Genomic DNA, 15,882 nt, shown 5'->3' with positions numbered 1-15,882 from the left:
TACACTCCCTATAAACCCATGTGCGTCTCACCTCCCAGTCCCCCTATGTCACAGTCACGTACATGGATAGTGAGGGCACCATAACACACACTGACCCCTGACCCCATCATTACCATGAAAGGTTACAGATACATGCTACTCTGATTTTAAGATTTCTGATCTGGTCTTGTTACGTGGGACATGTCATCCCTAACCTTCATCACAGCTACAGCTTCCCCAGCCCACTGTCCTCTGGGTGGGGATGAGGCTGCTGTCGCCACATCACCGAGACCAAGCAAGACCAGAACATTCTGCTAGCAGCACAGAGGGGCACGTATGCTATGATGGGGCCTGAGTGCTGTACCCTCATCCCTGACCACACAAATGACATCTGAACTGAGAAGAAGACCGCAAACACAGTGACTTTGTTTGGATGACTGAAAGTAACCTTAAGGCTCTCAGATTTCAGGTTATGGCTCGATTTCAGGTTATGGTTGAATTCCCCTTTTTGTTGATTCCACCTTTTGTTACTGGTTTAGAAGCATAAATAGACCTGTGACATTCATCAATAACATGCTGGTTCATATGTGTTTGTGGGATAAGAAAGGAGAATGTGGTACAAACCTTAAACAATACTGAGAACTAGATGGTAAGCAGATGTCCATTTGCAGCTAGTTTACACAGAACTGGAGAGTAACTTCACTTTTTTCCAGACTGACACTTGGAGGCTTTTTTTGTTTTAATTCTACCACCTGGTTGTTAGGTTTTTCGTTTCTGTAGTTGGGGGACGTGGAATCATGTAATTTTTTTATCAAGAATCGGAACTTTCTCCTTTACCGCCAGACATCCCACCTTAGACATACTGATTTCAGGAAATTTGTTGGTTGACCCCCCCCCCTGGGTCGACAACTTCTACCAAGACCCAAATATAGCTAAAAAAATCTGTGACAAATAATAACGTACATACTGCATGGCTTCGTGACATAAGCGATCATATAACTAAAAACCTCATTTGTCTTCTCTATTGACCCCTGGTGGTAGAAAGGAGTATGCCATCTTCAGATATTCCAGTTTGCTGTTTAGATTCAGCGTCACAGTTTGGCCATAACTGATTGCAGAAGCATCCAGATGCTTTGACGTAAACGTGTTCATCCAAGACATTTTCCAGCAAGCTGATAAAATTATTTATATTACATAATGAAAAGCATTATCTGGAGATGATATTCATTTTCACTATTAGGGTTCAATACAGAAGAAGTGAAGCCAGTGCGAACATCGGAGTAAAACCACCTCACCTTTTAAAACCCCGACTGTGGAGATTTTTTTTAATGTAGAAAACATAAATATCAGTATTGGGGTGCGCACTCAATACCACCCTCTTACCATGTGTTTTTGTGAAGAATTTTTATTTCTTGATAAGGGATTTTGTTTCTTTGAATAAACTTGTTTCAATTAAAAGTCATTTTTCTAATTTTTTCCCGTGCAAGATGAAGGCACTTCAGCAAACAGTGGAGTTTTTTCTAAACATTCATGGGGTTATAAAGGGTGCCGGTAATAGTGGAGAGCGCTGTACTGTATATACACTGCTCAAAAAATTAAAGGAACACTTTAAGTATAGCATCAATTCAATTAAGCTTCTGGGATACTGATCTGGTCAGTTAAGTGGCAGAGGGGGTTGTTAATCAGTTGCAGCTGCTTTGGTGTTAATGAAATTAACAACAGGTGAACTAGAGGGGCAACAATGAGACGACCTACAAAACAGGAATGGTTTAACAAGTGGAGGCCACTGACATTTTTCTCTCCTCATGTTTGCTGACTGTTTTTTCTCTAGTTTTGCATTTGGCGATGGTCAGTGTCACTACTGGTAGCATGAGGCGATACCTGGACCCTACAGAGGTTGCACAGGTAGTCCAACTCCTCCAGGATGGCGCATCAATACGTGCCATTGCCAGTAGGTTTGCTGTGTCTCCCAGTACAGTCTCAAGGGCATGGAGGAGATTCCAGGAGACCGTCAGTTACTCTAGGAGAGCTGGACAGGGCCGTAGAAGGTCCTTAACCCATCAGCAGGACCGGTATCTACTCCTTTGTGCAAGGAGGAACAGGATGAGAACTGGCAGAGCCCTACAAAAAGACCTCCAGCAGGCCACTGGTGTGAATGCCTGCCGCATCATTTTTCCACTTTGATTTTCGGGGTGTCTTTGAATTCAGCCGTCTGTAGGTTAATAATTTTCATTTCCATCGAACAATGTGGCATAATTTCTGTCCTGTCCCGGTCGCCCTGAGCCTCCTGTGTGCCACGCCCCCTCGTTTGCCTCCTGGAATCCCCATGTTATCAGCTGTTTCTACTTGTCTAATTAGTCCTGTGTATTTAAGTGCGTTTCTGTGAGCAATTCCCTAGTCCGGTCATTGACGCCACTGTGTGTTTCCTTAGTGTTACCCCTGAATAAATCCCGTGTATTCCCTTTGCTTGCTTCCCTGCTCAGAGCAGGACAGTTTCGTTCCTAACACATTACCCAGTCTGCGTCAGTATAGATATCCTACATATTTTTTTCCCATTGAGATCTGATGTGTTTTCAAAGTGTTCCTTTAATTTTTTGGAGCAGAGTATATACGAACACCATACGCGCAATGGTGGAATTCAAACTCCCAAAACAAGCAGCGTGAGGAAAGACTAAGCTTCAGTGCCAACGCTTTTTAAAACTTCCACCCTGAGAGAGACATGCACCTCGCTTCACTCCAATCGTCCTACATTAAAATTAAAAAGTTGAAAAGAAGCTTTATATTGAAAGTGAAACCAATGGGTCCCTGGGCCACTCCCAGTTACTGAGGACTTAAATCAGACCCTTTCAGCTTTCGGGAGACATTCAAGGCGAGTTCAGCCAAGTAGTGTCACCTTACGGAAGAAGGAAGTCCTGCAGAAAAGTGAGTTCACGTGTGGTTTCATAGAACACATTTATTACAGGTCAACATGCAGGAATTCTATACAGATATGTGTATTTAAGAACTAACTAAACATACATTACATTACAGGTTTTATATTTCGTGTTAACGTAACCTTTGAATACTGACAAGAGAAAAGCCAATTGAAGCCCAATGCTTTTCCTGGAAATTTTAACAAGTAACGTGCCAAAAATGAAAGAGAGATTTCTTACTAAAAAGGGCAATTGACAGAACATAATATATCTATTTGCCACATTAATAAAAATAAATTATTTAAATAACTAATTTCTCGCGGGAAATAGCTGCAGCTGTCTGGAAAATTACTTTCCAGACATCGTGCAACTGAAACTGTAATTAAATGAAAAAAAGAGTAAAGAAATCAGCGTGAGTGCTTTTTCATTCTCTGAAATAACCTGCAGAAATATTATTTGCCTAGTAACAGATGAGTTTTACTTTCACACAGGTGTTCTGACCAGTTGAGCTACCTATCGAGACGTGCTATCGAGCCTTTCTGCGCATGTGCAGTTCCACCGTTTGGGGATTGGGGTTAGGTTTTAGGGGTTTGGGGGGTGGTTAGCGTTAGCCTAACTCGAAAAAGTAGCTCAACTCGACAGAACACCGGTCGTTATACAACTCGGCAAAATACTTCGGGGCGATGGAAATCGATTATGAAGATCCATATAGCTTTATTACTGTTAATATTCGATTTACGTTCACGACACCTAGGGTGATCAGGAATCCATGGCACAGAGGACACTGAGTTAGGACAGGATTTGTAAACATCAGTTCAATTCAGAGGACCTGGATTTCACTTAAGCACTGAGTTCTTGCTGTGTGCTGATTGGTCAGTCTCCTATAATCATGCATGTGTCACTAATGTTAATGTGAAACAGCTGGATGAGTCTTTCAAACAAGGAAACAAACCACAAACAAATCACAGGAACTGAACTAATTAGCCAAGTGCAGAAGCGTTTCGGTTTGAAAGTAGTTTGTAAAACCCGAAGTAGCTCAAACATTGGTATACCGTATTTACGAGAGCTATTTTGGTTTCAAAATCAATAAATTGAAGGTAGGCTTCTGTAGTATAAATGGATATGTTTTTTATATTCAGCTCTAAAATTAAATTAAATGTTAGAGTTTGGTGGGTGTAGTGCACTTTTTCAGCTACATAACCAAAGGCATGATATTATTGATATTGATACTGATATTATTTATAGTTCTCAGAGGTATTAAATGAAGAGTAATGAAATCAACATATCTGGTGATTAATTCAGAAATTTGGAGCAGTTATAAGTGGAGGATGTGGAGGACATATGAAATGGCTTTACATAATCCCTAATATTTAATCCTTTTCCTCATTCAAGCTGCCACCAACTTGGTGTTTGCTAACTCTGGAAGACACAGGGGAGTCAAGTTAGGAAATCATGGCTTGTTTTGACAACCAAAATCAGTAAGTATTGTGCTTTTTCAACATGTGAGTAGAGAAGTGATACAATATCTGCCTTTATTATTTTACTTAATCGCATTAAATTTGTACAATTATGTGAATATTTTTGTGAATATTTATGCCTTCCTGTCAGCATAGTGCATTTAAAGAAAAGTATAGATGTCAGTCAGATTTAATTACCAAGTTATATTTCTTTGTTACAGAGGAGGGGGCTCATCCTTGAAGGTTTCAATGGCAAAAATAAAGTTATTAAAAGTTAAGTTATTAAAAATGTTATTACTACATGAAGGTAGTACACTGATGACTGAAGGTCCCCCAGAGAGGCGTCTCCTCAATACAAGTAAACAGGAAATAGACGAGCAAGGAAATATTAGAAGATGGACGTTTGGAGTAAAGAATCCACGAAAAATGATGAAAACAATAGTTCTGTTGGGAGAGACGGGAATAGGGAAGAGCACCCTCATCAATGCGATGACAAACTACATCCTGGGAACAGAATGGAGTGACAAGATCCGCTATGAGATCGTCAAGGAGAAAGTGAGGGACCAGACTGAATCTCAGACTTCAGAAGTGAATGTTTACGAGATCTTTGGGTATGAAGATATCCGAGTGCCATTCTCCCTCAGAATCATTGATACTCCTGGTTATGGTGACATAAATGGAGAGAGTAAAGCCAAGAAAATTGCAGAAACTCTGTGTTATTTGATCCAGTGTGAAGACGGAGTTCACCAGCTTGATGCAGTCTGCTTAGTTGTGAAGGCATCACAGTACCGCCTTACCCCACACCAACGCTGTATTTTCGATGCTGTTCTCTCTTTATTTGGGAAAGACATAAAGAAGAATATAATTCCGGTCATCACATTCTCAGGGGGGGGCAAACCTGCTGCCCTTGCAGCTATTGATAAATTTGGTTTCTCATGGTGTAGAGATGAAAAGGATAATCTAGTTCACTTTCGATTTGATAACACTCCTGAGGAAGAGGATGACGTGGACACCTCACCCGACTATTTGGAAAATGCCTGGGACAAAAGGAAGAAGACCATGGGAGATTTTTTCAAGTACCTGAACGCTCTGGAAACAAGAAGCTTGGTGATGACGCATAAAGTTCTGTTGGAACATGAGAAGCTGGAGCGCTGCGTGAAGAGTCTTCAGGATCAGATTGTAAAGGCTGAACATAAGCAGAATGAGATCAGGCAAACCCAGGAGGCCTTGGAGAAGAACAAAGAGGAAATACAGGAAAAGAAAAACTTTGAATATGTTGTGAAACAAAGTTTTGCAGACAAAGTTGAATCAGATAGCTATGCAACTGTCTGTAAAAAATGTCAGTTCACTTGCCACTATCCATGCAGTATTCTCCATGATAAGATTTTCTGGTGCACAGTAACTGCCTACTCAGACTGCATATCATGTCCTGGGAAATGCAGCCTCTCTGATCATGTCAGAGAAAAAATGAGGTATGTGCCGTCAGTCAGAAAGGTGACAAGGACATTTAAGGAGCTGAAAGAGAAATATGAAGAATCATGCAGGAGGTTTGAAGGTCAGCTGAAAAGGCTTCAAGAGGAATTAAGCGGAATAGAATGTAAAAAGCAGAAGTTTATTTTGAAATCATATGACCATATCATTAGACTACATGAAATAGCCCTGAGGCCAGAGTCATTGTCCATCCTGCAGAATATTAACTTCCTGATTGAAAAGCTGCGTGAAACTAATCAGAGCAACAACGTTCAGAAACTAGAAAACATATGTAAATTGATTATGAAGGCACACAACATAGAGGGGGAAGAGCAGGATTTTTTCAATATATTACCCACAATTTAGAAAAGTCTTCCTGAAAAGAGAAGCTGTGAATGACTGTGGCCACTTCACTGACATTTCCCACTGAGCTGAGATGAGAAAGGGATTAGAAATTAAGATTTTATGTATATATCATATTTTATATCATATTAAAATTATTACATTTTCAAATAATTTCTTTTTATTTAGACTTCGGATTTCTTAATTCATATTGATTGTAAGAATACGGTATTTCATACCATTCATAGAAATCTAAAGGTTTTAGATTATGTTGACAAATAGTTTCAAGGGACTCATATCTCTGTTACTTTGACCTGTTTTGTTTTATTTTCTCAGAATATCAGATTTGATAGTAAACATAATTAAATGCCTGAATGCCAGCAACATTCTTAAAGATGCAAACTTGTTAAACTGTTAAATCTAAAATTTGAGTTTTAGATTTGAGATCCTATAGAAACTGTCTAGTAATTGAGGACTCCACTTTACTTGATGGGTGTTGAAAGAACTGAGCAAAGCCTGGTAAAGCAAATAGTATCTGCATCACCTTTAACATACGATGGAGAGATACAACAGGACTAAAGATCATGAGGTGGAAAATTTGTGCTGAAACAGGACTGACACAGCATGATGCCTTTCCTTCAACTCTCATGTCTATGAGACAAGGACCACAGGATCATGTCTGCATGAGATAAATATGGGCAGATCTGTGAACACTGATTATTCACCATCCTTAACTGCAAAAACTGCAGGTCCAGAAGTTAAATGAAGAACTGTTTTCCTTCTGCATTGGACAGAGCAGAACTCTTGTTCCGAACTCTTAAAATCTTATCTTCACAGGTCTGAGACACATAAACGTCCCCAGGACATTTTGTACATGTCAGAGTGTTTAAAAGAAAGAATGAGCTCCATCAGGAATGAGAAGGTCCTCAGCAGGTGGCTGTAGTGACAAACACTGCTATGAAGTGGGAGTTTCATCAGAGCCCCTGAGTCCTCACCCAGTCCCACACCTGGGGACAAACGCTTTAGTGATCCTGCTATTTGCCACCATGACGTGTGTTTTTTGCCTGGGATGAGCACTGGTGGAGAAGATTACACTACACTCCCTATAAACCCATGTGCGTCTCACCTCCCAGTCCCCCTATGTCACAGTCACGTACATGGATAGTGAGGGCACCATAACACACACTGACCCCTGACCCCATCATTACCATGAAAGGTTACAGATACATGCTACTCTGATTTTAAGATTTCTGATCTGGTCGTGTTACGTGGGACATGTCATCCCTAACCTTCGTCACAGCTACAGCTTCCCCAGCCCACTGTCCTCTGGGTGGGGGCGAGACTGCTGTAGCCACATCACCGAGACCAAGCAACACCAGAACATTCTACTAGCAGCACAAAGGGGTACGTATGCTGTGATGGGACCTGAGTGTTGTACCCTCATCCCTGACCACAAATCATACCTGAATTCTGTCAGGCAAGAGCCAAGAAGACCACAAATACAGAGACTGTTTGGATGGCTAAAAGTAACCTTAAAGCTCTCAAACTTCAGATTATGGCAAGAGTATCAGAATGTGTACTGGTTGAATTCCCCTTTTTGTTGATTCCACCTTTTGTTACTGGTTTAGAAGCATAGACCTGTGGCATTCATCATTAAAATTTTGGTTGATATGTGTTTGTGGGGTAAGAAAGGAGAATGTGGTACAAACTTTAAACAATACTGAGAACTAGATGGTAAGCAGATGTCCATTTGCAGCTAGTTTACTCAGAACTGGAGAGTAACTTGACTTTTTCCCAGACTGACATTTAGAGGCTTTTTGATTAGCTGGTTTTTCGTTTCTGTATTTGGGGGGATGTGGAATCATGTATGTTTTTATTAAGAATCTGAACCTTTTCAGTTCTAATTTGAGAATTTAGCAAACAGGCTCCCTTTGTGATTAAGCATTAGGTATAATTGGCCTGTCATGCTTCCTGTGCTTAGATCAGATGTGTGTTAAAGCTCATAACAACCTTTTATGCTGCTCTGTTCTTCCTTTGATCTTAGTTTATGGTTCTAAACCCTTGAGTTTCGCTAAGATTTTGACTGAATGGAGTCTGAGAAAAGGCTGGAAACAGCCTCTTTCTGCCAGTTGACATGATTACTTATGTCTATAAACATGAATTTCTTATCTGAGGTGGATTTCCGCTCTGTCCAGGTAGACATCTGGCTTTGTCTCTTACTAAGTGGTTAAAACATTATGAACATGTGGATATGATGGGTTAACAGTTTCCTACCATGATATGATGATGTATCAAGAATATAAGATTGTGTGGAATCTTTAGGGTGCTGGGGATCCGGAGTAAACCTGGTGTGACTTTTGTTACCTGTCATGATTTATCTATTACTATATTTTCTTTTGGTCCAGTTAATAAACTATCCCAGTGCAATTGGCTTTAAGTGATTGAATGGATTAATGATTGATAAAATAACAGTTAAAAAATAATATATATATATATATATATATATATATATATTTAATGCATTTACTGTCATTAATATAGTAAATATTGTAATTGTGCTTCTATATATGCTCAACATTAGCTATAAATGTTAATCTTAATTAATAGCTAGCAAGGCTCAAATTTCATCAAATGTTTGGAGCGAAATTACATTGGGGCGAAACGTGTGGCTCACGCTCATCACATGAGACTTGAGAGTCCTGCCTGCCGCATTAATCAGGCTATTAACTCAGTATAAATCGGGACAGTTATGAACGCAGGGGAAAACTAAACTCCATATACTTGCGTATTGTCCAATAACACTGGGCAACAAATTTGAACATTTCTTTTCCTGAAATAAAAAGTGGTGTTCCTAAAGAGGTTTTTGCTGCTGAATTCAAATCTGACTTCAGTTTCTTTTTAGCACATACATCCATTTCCCAAACTGCTTATCCTACTGGGTTGTGGGGGGGGGGGTCTGGAGCCTATCCTGGAAGCAAAGGGCAAGAGGCAAGGAACAACCCAGGAAACCGGAGTACCCGGAGGAAACTCCAGGCCGACATGGGGAGAACATACAAACTCCACACACATGTGACCCAGGCGGAGACTCAAACCTGGGTCCCAGAGGTGTGAGGCAACAGTGCTAACCACTGTACCACCATGCCGCCCCCTCCAGGGCATATGGTTTTTGAGAAAAACTAAAATGAAAATTTGTATAGTCAATCTACAAATAATAATGCGTTGTCCCTGGCTTACACATCTGGAAACACTGCATAACAATTTTTTTTGAAAAGTTTTGCTGATTGAGACACCCTGGAGGGTATGCACAAATATAATTTTGGTTTTGCTGCATCACCTAGGAACTCTGAGAAATAGACAGTTAACTCTTTACCAGCAATAACGTATTTAATCGCATTTATGTTTCTCATACACTATTAAATTCAACATAATTAGAAATGTTTTGCTCTTGATTTTCTTCTGTATTCAATGTCAGGTACATCACGTTGCAGTGTTAAACAGTAGTCAGCAGAAATATTCATACCTGGTGACATCAAACGCCATTCCAACAGTCTCGAACCCAACAGTTTGGCTTTTGCTTTTGACAGACCCAAATCCCTGAGCAGACTGTTTAATTCTAACTGTGTTATGAGATGTGGATCACCAGATCAGCACGGTTCAAGGTCCAGATCGATGTCCCTGCCAGTTCCCTGCATTGCAGTTTCTTCATCTGGCTCGTATAAGGTACATTGCTCTGGTGGTTTCGGAACTGGAAGACTGTCGTCATGTGGCCCGGGTCTCATTACTGAAGGCAGATCAGGGTATTCAATTTACTACTTGTTTTTGGCAGAGAAACCAGACACATTAATAAAACGGAAGTAACAGTCCGTCACATGGTCTTTCTGTTCTTGCCATATCATCGGGACAGCAAACGACATTGTCTTTCGAGTCCCAGTGTTCCACAGAACAGTTTCCAACCTGGCCTGAATCCATTCTCAGACTGTACAAAACAATGTTGATAGGTCTCTTACAGAAATGTACATTTTTGGACACAAATATGAGAATAATACATGACAAAACTGAAGATTTCAATGAAACTTTCGTGATCAGCAGCCAAAAATCTATAACACCCAAAAGTGTTCAAGAAACAATAACTTTGTTGAGCAGTGTAATTCTGTATAACGGGACACCCTGGTGGGTGTTATTCCTTACATCTCAGTCTGGTGTATCAACTGGTTGAAATGCGTATGTCTCATGGTCTATGCGTGAGACTCAAAAGCCCTGAGTTAGACCGAAGACAGCTTAGCCAGCTATCGAGGCTAATGTTCCCATTTCTGCACTGGGTGGTGAGTCCACTTAGTGGTGGTGAGTTTAGCAATCACTATTGTCACAGGGTATTGTTACATATTACGTTGTTCTGGTTATCAGCAGCTTCATGATTACAGTTAACTGCACTCGTGGATGGCAAGCTGATGGGTTAGGACCGAGGGGAGGTATTATGGAATAGCTGTCAATGTTTTAGGCCTTAGGCAAGAAGAGAATTGTAATTGTGTATGCGTGCTGCTTACTGACATGTCATTGGCTAAAAGCTCTGGCAGTGGCACGCGCTCCTACATGATTCAAAACACACCCGCGGTATTGATTACAGCAGGAGTTAAGTAGGTATTTATAACATATTACACTGTATTACCTTCCTGATGAGAGATTCTCACACACTTGCAGTACATAAAAAATAGCAGCATGAAAGCGTTGCGCACTGCCTGCTCCATGTCTCATTTAAATTAGCCACGAACCCTGCTCCTGCTGATATAGATCGTCTTTTAGACAGCGTCTAACCTCCAGGGGAATGCAGGTCAGTTCTGGTGGTATTCATAAATCTTTTTGTTTACAATTTAGTTATTTTTAGTATTTTTTAGTCCTGTCTGTGTTCTGAGCTTCAAATTTACATGAGCACTGCTCTTGTTATGTCATTGGTGCAATTTTACTTTTTGTCTGGTCATGGATTAGTTTAGGTTTAGTCTGGGGTTAATCCAGTTTGAGTTCATGTTTGGTCCTAGATTAGATTAGGCTTGGTCTTTATGATTGGTGTTTATGATTTTGTAAATGTTTGTTGTGTTTATTCAACAAACATTTACAAACTCATTGTTTATTATCAGTGTGTACGGGAAAAAATATTGTTTTCCTTCATTTATCATATTTATATGGACCCCTATGAGAAACCCTTGCTCAGATGGTGCGCAGCTCATAGACACATTTACGTCTATGGCGCAGTTAATGTGTGCACCTTTACTCGAAGATTTACGGTCCGCTAGAGGATTATGGGAATAAGGACGCATATGGGGTTCCCACTCCCAGGTGCAGAATGGAAATGGCCGGTTTTAAGTTTATCGGTAAGAATGTACACAGTGTGATGCCGGTTCTTCAGTTCTTAGTGCGTTGCAGCGACACGGAGGTCATTTTATACAGGATGCTGATTTAGCCAGGATGTTCCAAACGCGTTATGTTAATGCATTATGTTAACAGCATACTGCATTAGTTGGCATATATATTAGCGAGGTGCACGGTGATCTCCCCCAGGTTCACAGAGGGGGCTCAGCCTGGTGTATTATGTAGCTCTGTAATTATTGTTTAAAAGGTCTGTGTATCAATCTCTCTCCCCAGATATCGGTATAAACCTGACAGATCCCATGTTTCGAGGGATCTACAGGGGAGTTCAGAAACACCCAGGTGAGCATCCAGCCTGATAAAGACGTTAGCGTAATAACGGTGTGGGTACTGATAATGTGTGTGTGTGTGTGTGTGTGTGTGTGTGTGTGTGTGTGTGTGTGTGTGTGTGTGTGTGTGTGTGTGTGTGTGTGTGTGTGTTTTGGAGGGGGAGGTGCGCGCAAATACCAATTTCACGAATAGATCAGAAGAAATAAACTCAAAACAAATCAACGTGTCCTATCGTCAGTCCACTTCCACTTTGTTGTGCTGTTTTGCAGATGATTTCATGCAGGTTGTTGAAAGAGCCTTCAAGGCTGGAGTTAAGAAGGTAAATATTCTTACGGCTAACTGGACCCTGTGTTCTCTGTACAGAGAAATCACATATTTTGGTTTTTGCAGTTAATGATCACCGGCGGGAACCTTGATGACAGTCGGGAAGCTTTGAAGCTGGCAGAAAGTAGAGGTAAATTCAGTGTCCTGCTCAGCACTATCCAGTGTTTGATTTGTTAGTGATTGATTTTATTTGGAAATGAATTACATTTTGTAAAATTACATCATTGAGGTCACCTTCGATTTAAGACTACTGGTGGTTTTGGATTTTGTTGAGCTGTAAGAATCTGTCTGGTTTGTCAGATGAGTTTTTTACCACGGTGGGGTGCCACCCAACACGGTGCAGCGAGTTTGAGCAGAACGGATCGGACCAGTACCTGACGGCGCTGAGAGACCTGGCCGTGACCAACAGGGGCAAGGTGGTGGCCATCGGGGAATGTGGCCTTGGTAACGTCACGGTCTCTCCAAAGAGCCCTTAGTGAATCCGCCATGACGGCAGCTGGAGGAGAGCAGCCCAGCTTAAGGGCTGAGCTTTACGTACTCGCTGGGTGAAAATGACACGTTTAGTCTTGAATTCCGTCAGTGCTTAATCTCACAGGAATATATCTGCATAATTTCACTCAGTCTTCAAACTGAGCACTATAATATGGCACATTTTGATACACAGAGGTCACTTAAAGTGCTTTACAGAAATAAAAGCAAACGATATTATAATTTATAAAAGAATATATAATTTAACTACAAGCATGTTAAATAATGTAAAGGTCCAGTGTCCAGTAACATTAAAAATACACATTTCATTTAAATGTCCTGAGAATTTACCACCAGGAGAGAAATTAACTATATTGCATAAATTTATCTTATGCACAGAAAGCTTTTAAAGGTTTCAGCTTTGTGAAAATTTTTATACTGACTCATTCTGCGTGAATTTGCGCATTTAAATGACAAAGAAATAGTATATTATACAGTATACTGCATAACTACAAAATAGTACAGCTTTCAGTTCCGAACAGTGCTGGTGATAAACTGGAATGGTCTAACCCTGTCCCTCCTTTGCTACTCAGATTTTGACAGGCTGGAATTTTGTCCAAAGGAGACTCAGCTCATGTGAGTTGACAATCATTGCTTCCTAATGAAATTGTTCAAAATGCAGATCTGGGTTAGTCCTCATACTGCCCATATTGATGTTGTGTTTTAAGTGTGCTGGGATTCGGGGTGTGGTGCAGCCAGTTCCACAGAAGACAAATGAAACTCACTGTGATCGTCAGTGTCACTGAGTGTCACCTGCTCATGCATGAGCGTTTCACTCTTTTCTAGAGGCAGATTGGTTCCAGTACTTTGTCTGTTTTTTGGGATATCATTAATCAAATATAGAATAGTGATACTTCATTCATCTCCATGGGGAAATCCTCCTTTTGCCTTCCCATAGAGCAGTGTTCCTCAAGCCAGTCCTCACAGACCCCAAGACGGTCCATGTCTTTGGTCTTTCCCAACTCCCAGGGAATTGGGAGAGACCAAAAATATGGACCGTCTGGGGGTGCGCTAGGACTGGATTGAGAACCACTGCCATAGAGAAAAGACAGAGATAGCAAGTCTTGGGGGTCACAGCAACAGGGTCAGTCAGTCTGCAGTACCCCTGGAGCTGGGGGTTAAGGGCCTTTTTTAGGGGCCCAATGGCAGCATCAGCTGGCCCCGGGATTCGAACCGACAGCCTTCTGGTCACGGGCATGTGGTTTTCTGTTAGTGACAGCATAATTTACTTATCCATCCGTCTGTCTTCCAACCAATAACCCAGAGTGACAGCGCCTTTAGTTACTTTAATTATTCTTTCATTTTATAATGCACTGGAACCTGGCGTTTTATTTCCCGCTTCCTTATTTTGTCTTTTGCAGATATTTTGAGAAGCAGTTTGATCTGGCTGAAGACGCTAAGCTGCCAATGTTTCTCCACTGCAGAAACTCACACAAGGAGTTCTTAGGTAGCGTCACGCAGCGGAGATCGGGCCCTCAGCTTGCCGCGACTCTGACGGCTAATGCTCCTCTTGTCGTACTCTCACAGATATCATGCGGAGGAACCGGGACAGATGTGTCGGAGGGGTGGTAAGACTCAGCCAGCTGAAATGTGATTCTCAAAAGTAGAAGGATAGTGTCTCACTGGGGCTGGAATGCAGTGCTTAGCCTAGAGGATCCAGGCCAGATGTTTCAAACGTCATGTGTGAAAACTGTCTGCTGTCATAGGTGCATTCGTTTGATGGGAGCAAAGAGGACGCAGCTGCTATCGTCGATCTGGACCTGTACGTTGGGATCAATGGCTGGTATGGGGCCTGATCAGTCACACCCACGGTCGTCTGTTTGTTTGCTCTCACTGTTTTACCATTACTTCTTAATTGTTTGCTGCACTTGTTTAGTTGTGATTCTGTAATTAACAGTTGTTACTCATTTTAGCTCTTTAAAAACAGAAGCAAATCTTGAAGCCATGAAATCCATCCCGACTGAAAGGTTGATGATTGAGACAGGTATGCTCAACAGTCCAGACCAGTATCCCAGCATCCAGTGCCAGACCTTAAAGCCGCTTACTATGACAGCTGTGCAGGAACCAGGAGAGTCACGTGACCTTAATGCTGCTTACTATGACAGCTGTGCAGGAACCAGGAGAGTCACGCGACCTTAAAGCCGCTTACTATGACAGCTGTGCAGGAACCAGGAGAGTCACGTGACCTTAAAGCCGCTTACTATGACAGCTGTGCAGGAACTAGGAGAGTCACGTGACCTGAAAGCTATCCTTGTGTTTTTCACAGATGCTCCTTGGTGTGGGGTGAAGAACACACATGCAGGCTCTAAGTTCATCAAGACCACCTTTCCTACCAAGAAGAAGTGGGAGGCGGGGTACTGTGTGAAGGACAGGAACGAGCCCTGTAACATCATGTACGGCGTCGCCGGTTTCCTGCAGCCTGACCCTAACCCTAATCATTTTCTGCATTGCTGTTTTGCTACCTGTTATTGGTATCAGCCAATTATGACCCAAACACAAACTTGCCTCGTCATGTACACCTTCGCTGATTTGAGCAAACATTCACTCATATTAAAAAAATTGTAGGGTTTGGAGGGACATCTCAGAATCACACTTTCCCACGTAATTATTTTCTCCATTAGATGAGAGTAAATCATATGGTGTAATAGTCATTTTCAGGAGGATTTAGGATAATACCTACCTCATAAAACTGAAGGATGCCAAAAGCTATGAAGAATGACAAGAATTGGAATCCAGCTGGGGATAGGAAGGTTTCTAACAGCTGCTGCTCACATGTACTTTGAAAGTTCACTTCCTGGAGCCAGAATCCCCTTTTCATACAAAAAAGAAATATTAGGTTCTCATTACAGGGCCTTTATCTGTGTTTTTTTTTTATTTTCAGTCAGGTACTGGAGATCATGGCAGCTACTAGAGAAGAGGACCCTTTGGAAATGGCAAATACTATTTTCAACAACACAACAAAAGTTTTCTTCAATTGATTTTTATATATTTATTGTAACAAAGTGTTGTTTTTCCATTACATGATTTAAAATACTCTCAATTCTGAGACTTTTATAATAACATAAGTATATCGAATGTCAGGTTCCTTGTCCCAAACGATATGCCAATGGCGGAGGGTGTCCCTTTGTATCATACTTAAGGCCAGCAATAAATATTTCATAACATGATATACACCAGAA

General features: G+C 41.2%; 2 protein-coding genes across 9 annotated transcripts in view; both read left to right on the top strand.

The window, feature by feature from the left end:
* LOC125719313 (uncharacterized) overlaps positions 1-7,356 on the top strand; it is a 29,963-nt gene extending 22,607 nt beyond the window's left edge. Inside the window, exons 4-5 of the mRNA XM_048993972.1 lie at positions 4,677-5,674; positions 7,294-7,356. Of these exons, the coding sequence (XP_048849929.1) occupies positions 4,677-5,674; positions 7,294-7,356 (1,061 nt within the window). The remainder of the gene's footprint in view (positions 1-4,676; positions 5,675-7,293) is intronic.
* Positions 7,357-11,180: 3,824 nt separating this feature from the next.
* Positions 11,181-15,876, top strand: tatdn1 (TatD DNase domain containing 1). 8 transcript variants are annotated; one of them, XM_048993542.1, is made up of 13 exons: positions 11,182-11,526; positions 11,798-11,863; positions 12,121-12,170; positions 12,242-12,305; positions 12,476-12,619; positions 13,237-13,279; positions 14,065-14,150; positions 14,231-14,271; positions 14,410-14,486; positions 14,617-14,687; positions 14,757-14,785; positions 14,838-14,889; positions 14,942-15,064. In XM_048993542.1, the coding sequence occupies exons 1-12, from the start codon at positions 11,499-11,501 to the stop codon at positions 14,886-14,888; spliced, it is 750 nt and encodes a 249-aa protein (XP_048849499.1). In that variant the 5' UTR covers positions 11,182-11,498; the 3' UTR covers position 14,889; positions 14,942-15,064. The 8 variants fall into 8 exon arrangements, with proteins under 8 accessions (XP_048849495.1, XP_048849498.1, XP_048849499.1 ...); XM_048993535.1 differs by lacking the exon at positions 14,757-14,785 and adding an exon at positions 15,585-15,876 and having other exon boundaries at positions 11,191-11,526; positions 14,861-14,889; positions 14,942-15,096; XM_048993534.1 differs by lacking the exon at positions 14,838-14,889 and adding an exon at positions 15,585-15,876 and having other exon boundaries at positions 11,191-11,526; positions 14,942-15,096.
* The last annotated feature ends 6 nt before the right edge of the window (positions 15,877-15,882 follow it).

The sequence above is a fragment of the Brienomyrus brachyistius genome, chromosome 23 (genome assembly GCF_023856365.1).
Source record: "Brienomyrus brachyistius isolate T26 chromosome 23, BBRACH_0.4, whole genome shotgun sequence".
Classification (NCBI taxonomy): domain Eukaryota; kingdom Metazoa; phylum Chordata; class Actinopteri; order Osteoglossiformes; family Mormyridae; genus Brienomyrus; species Brienomyrus brachyistius.
Note: the sequence above shows the minus strand (reverse complement) of the source record. Positions and strands in the feature narration are given on the sequence as shown.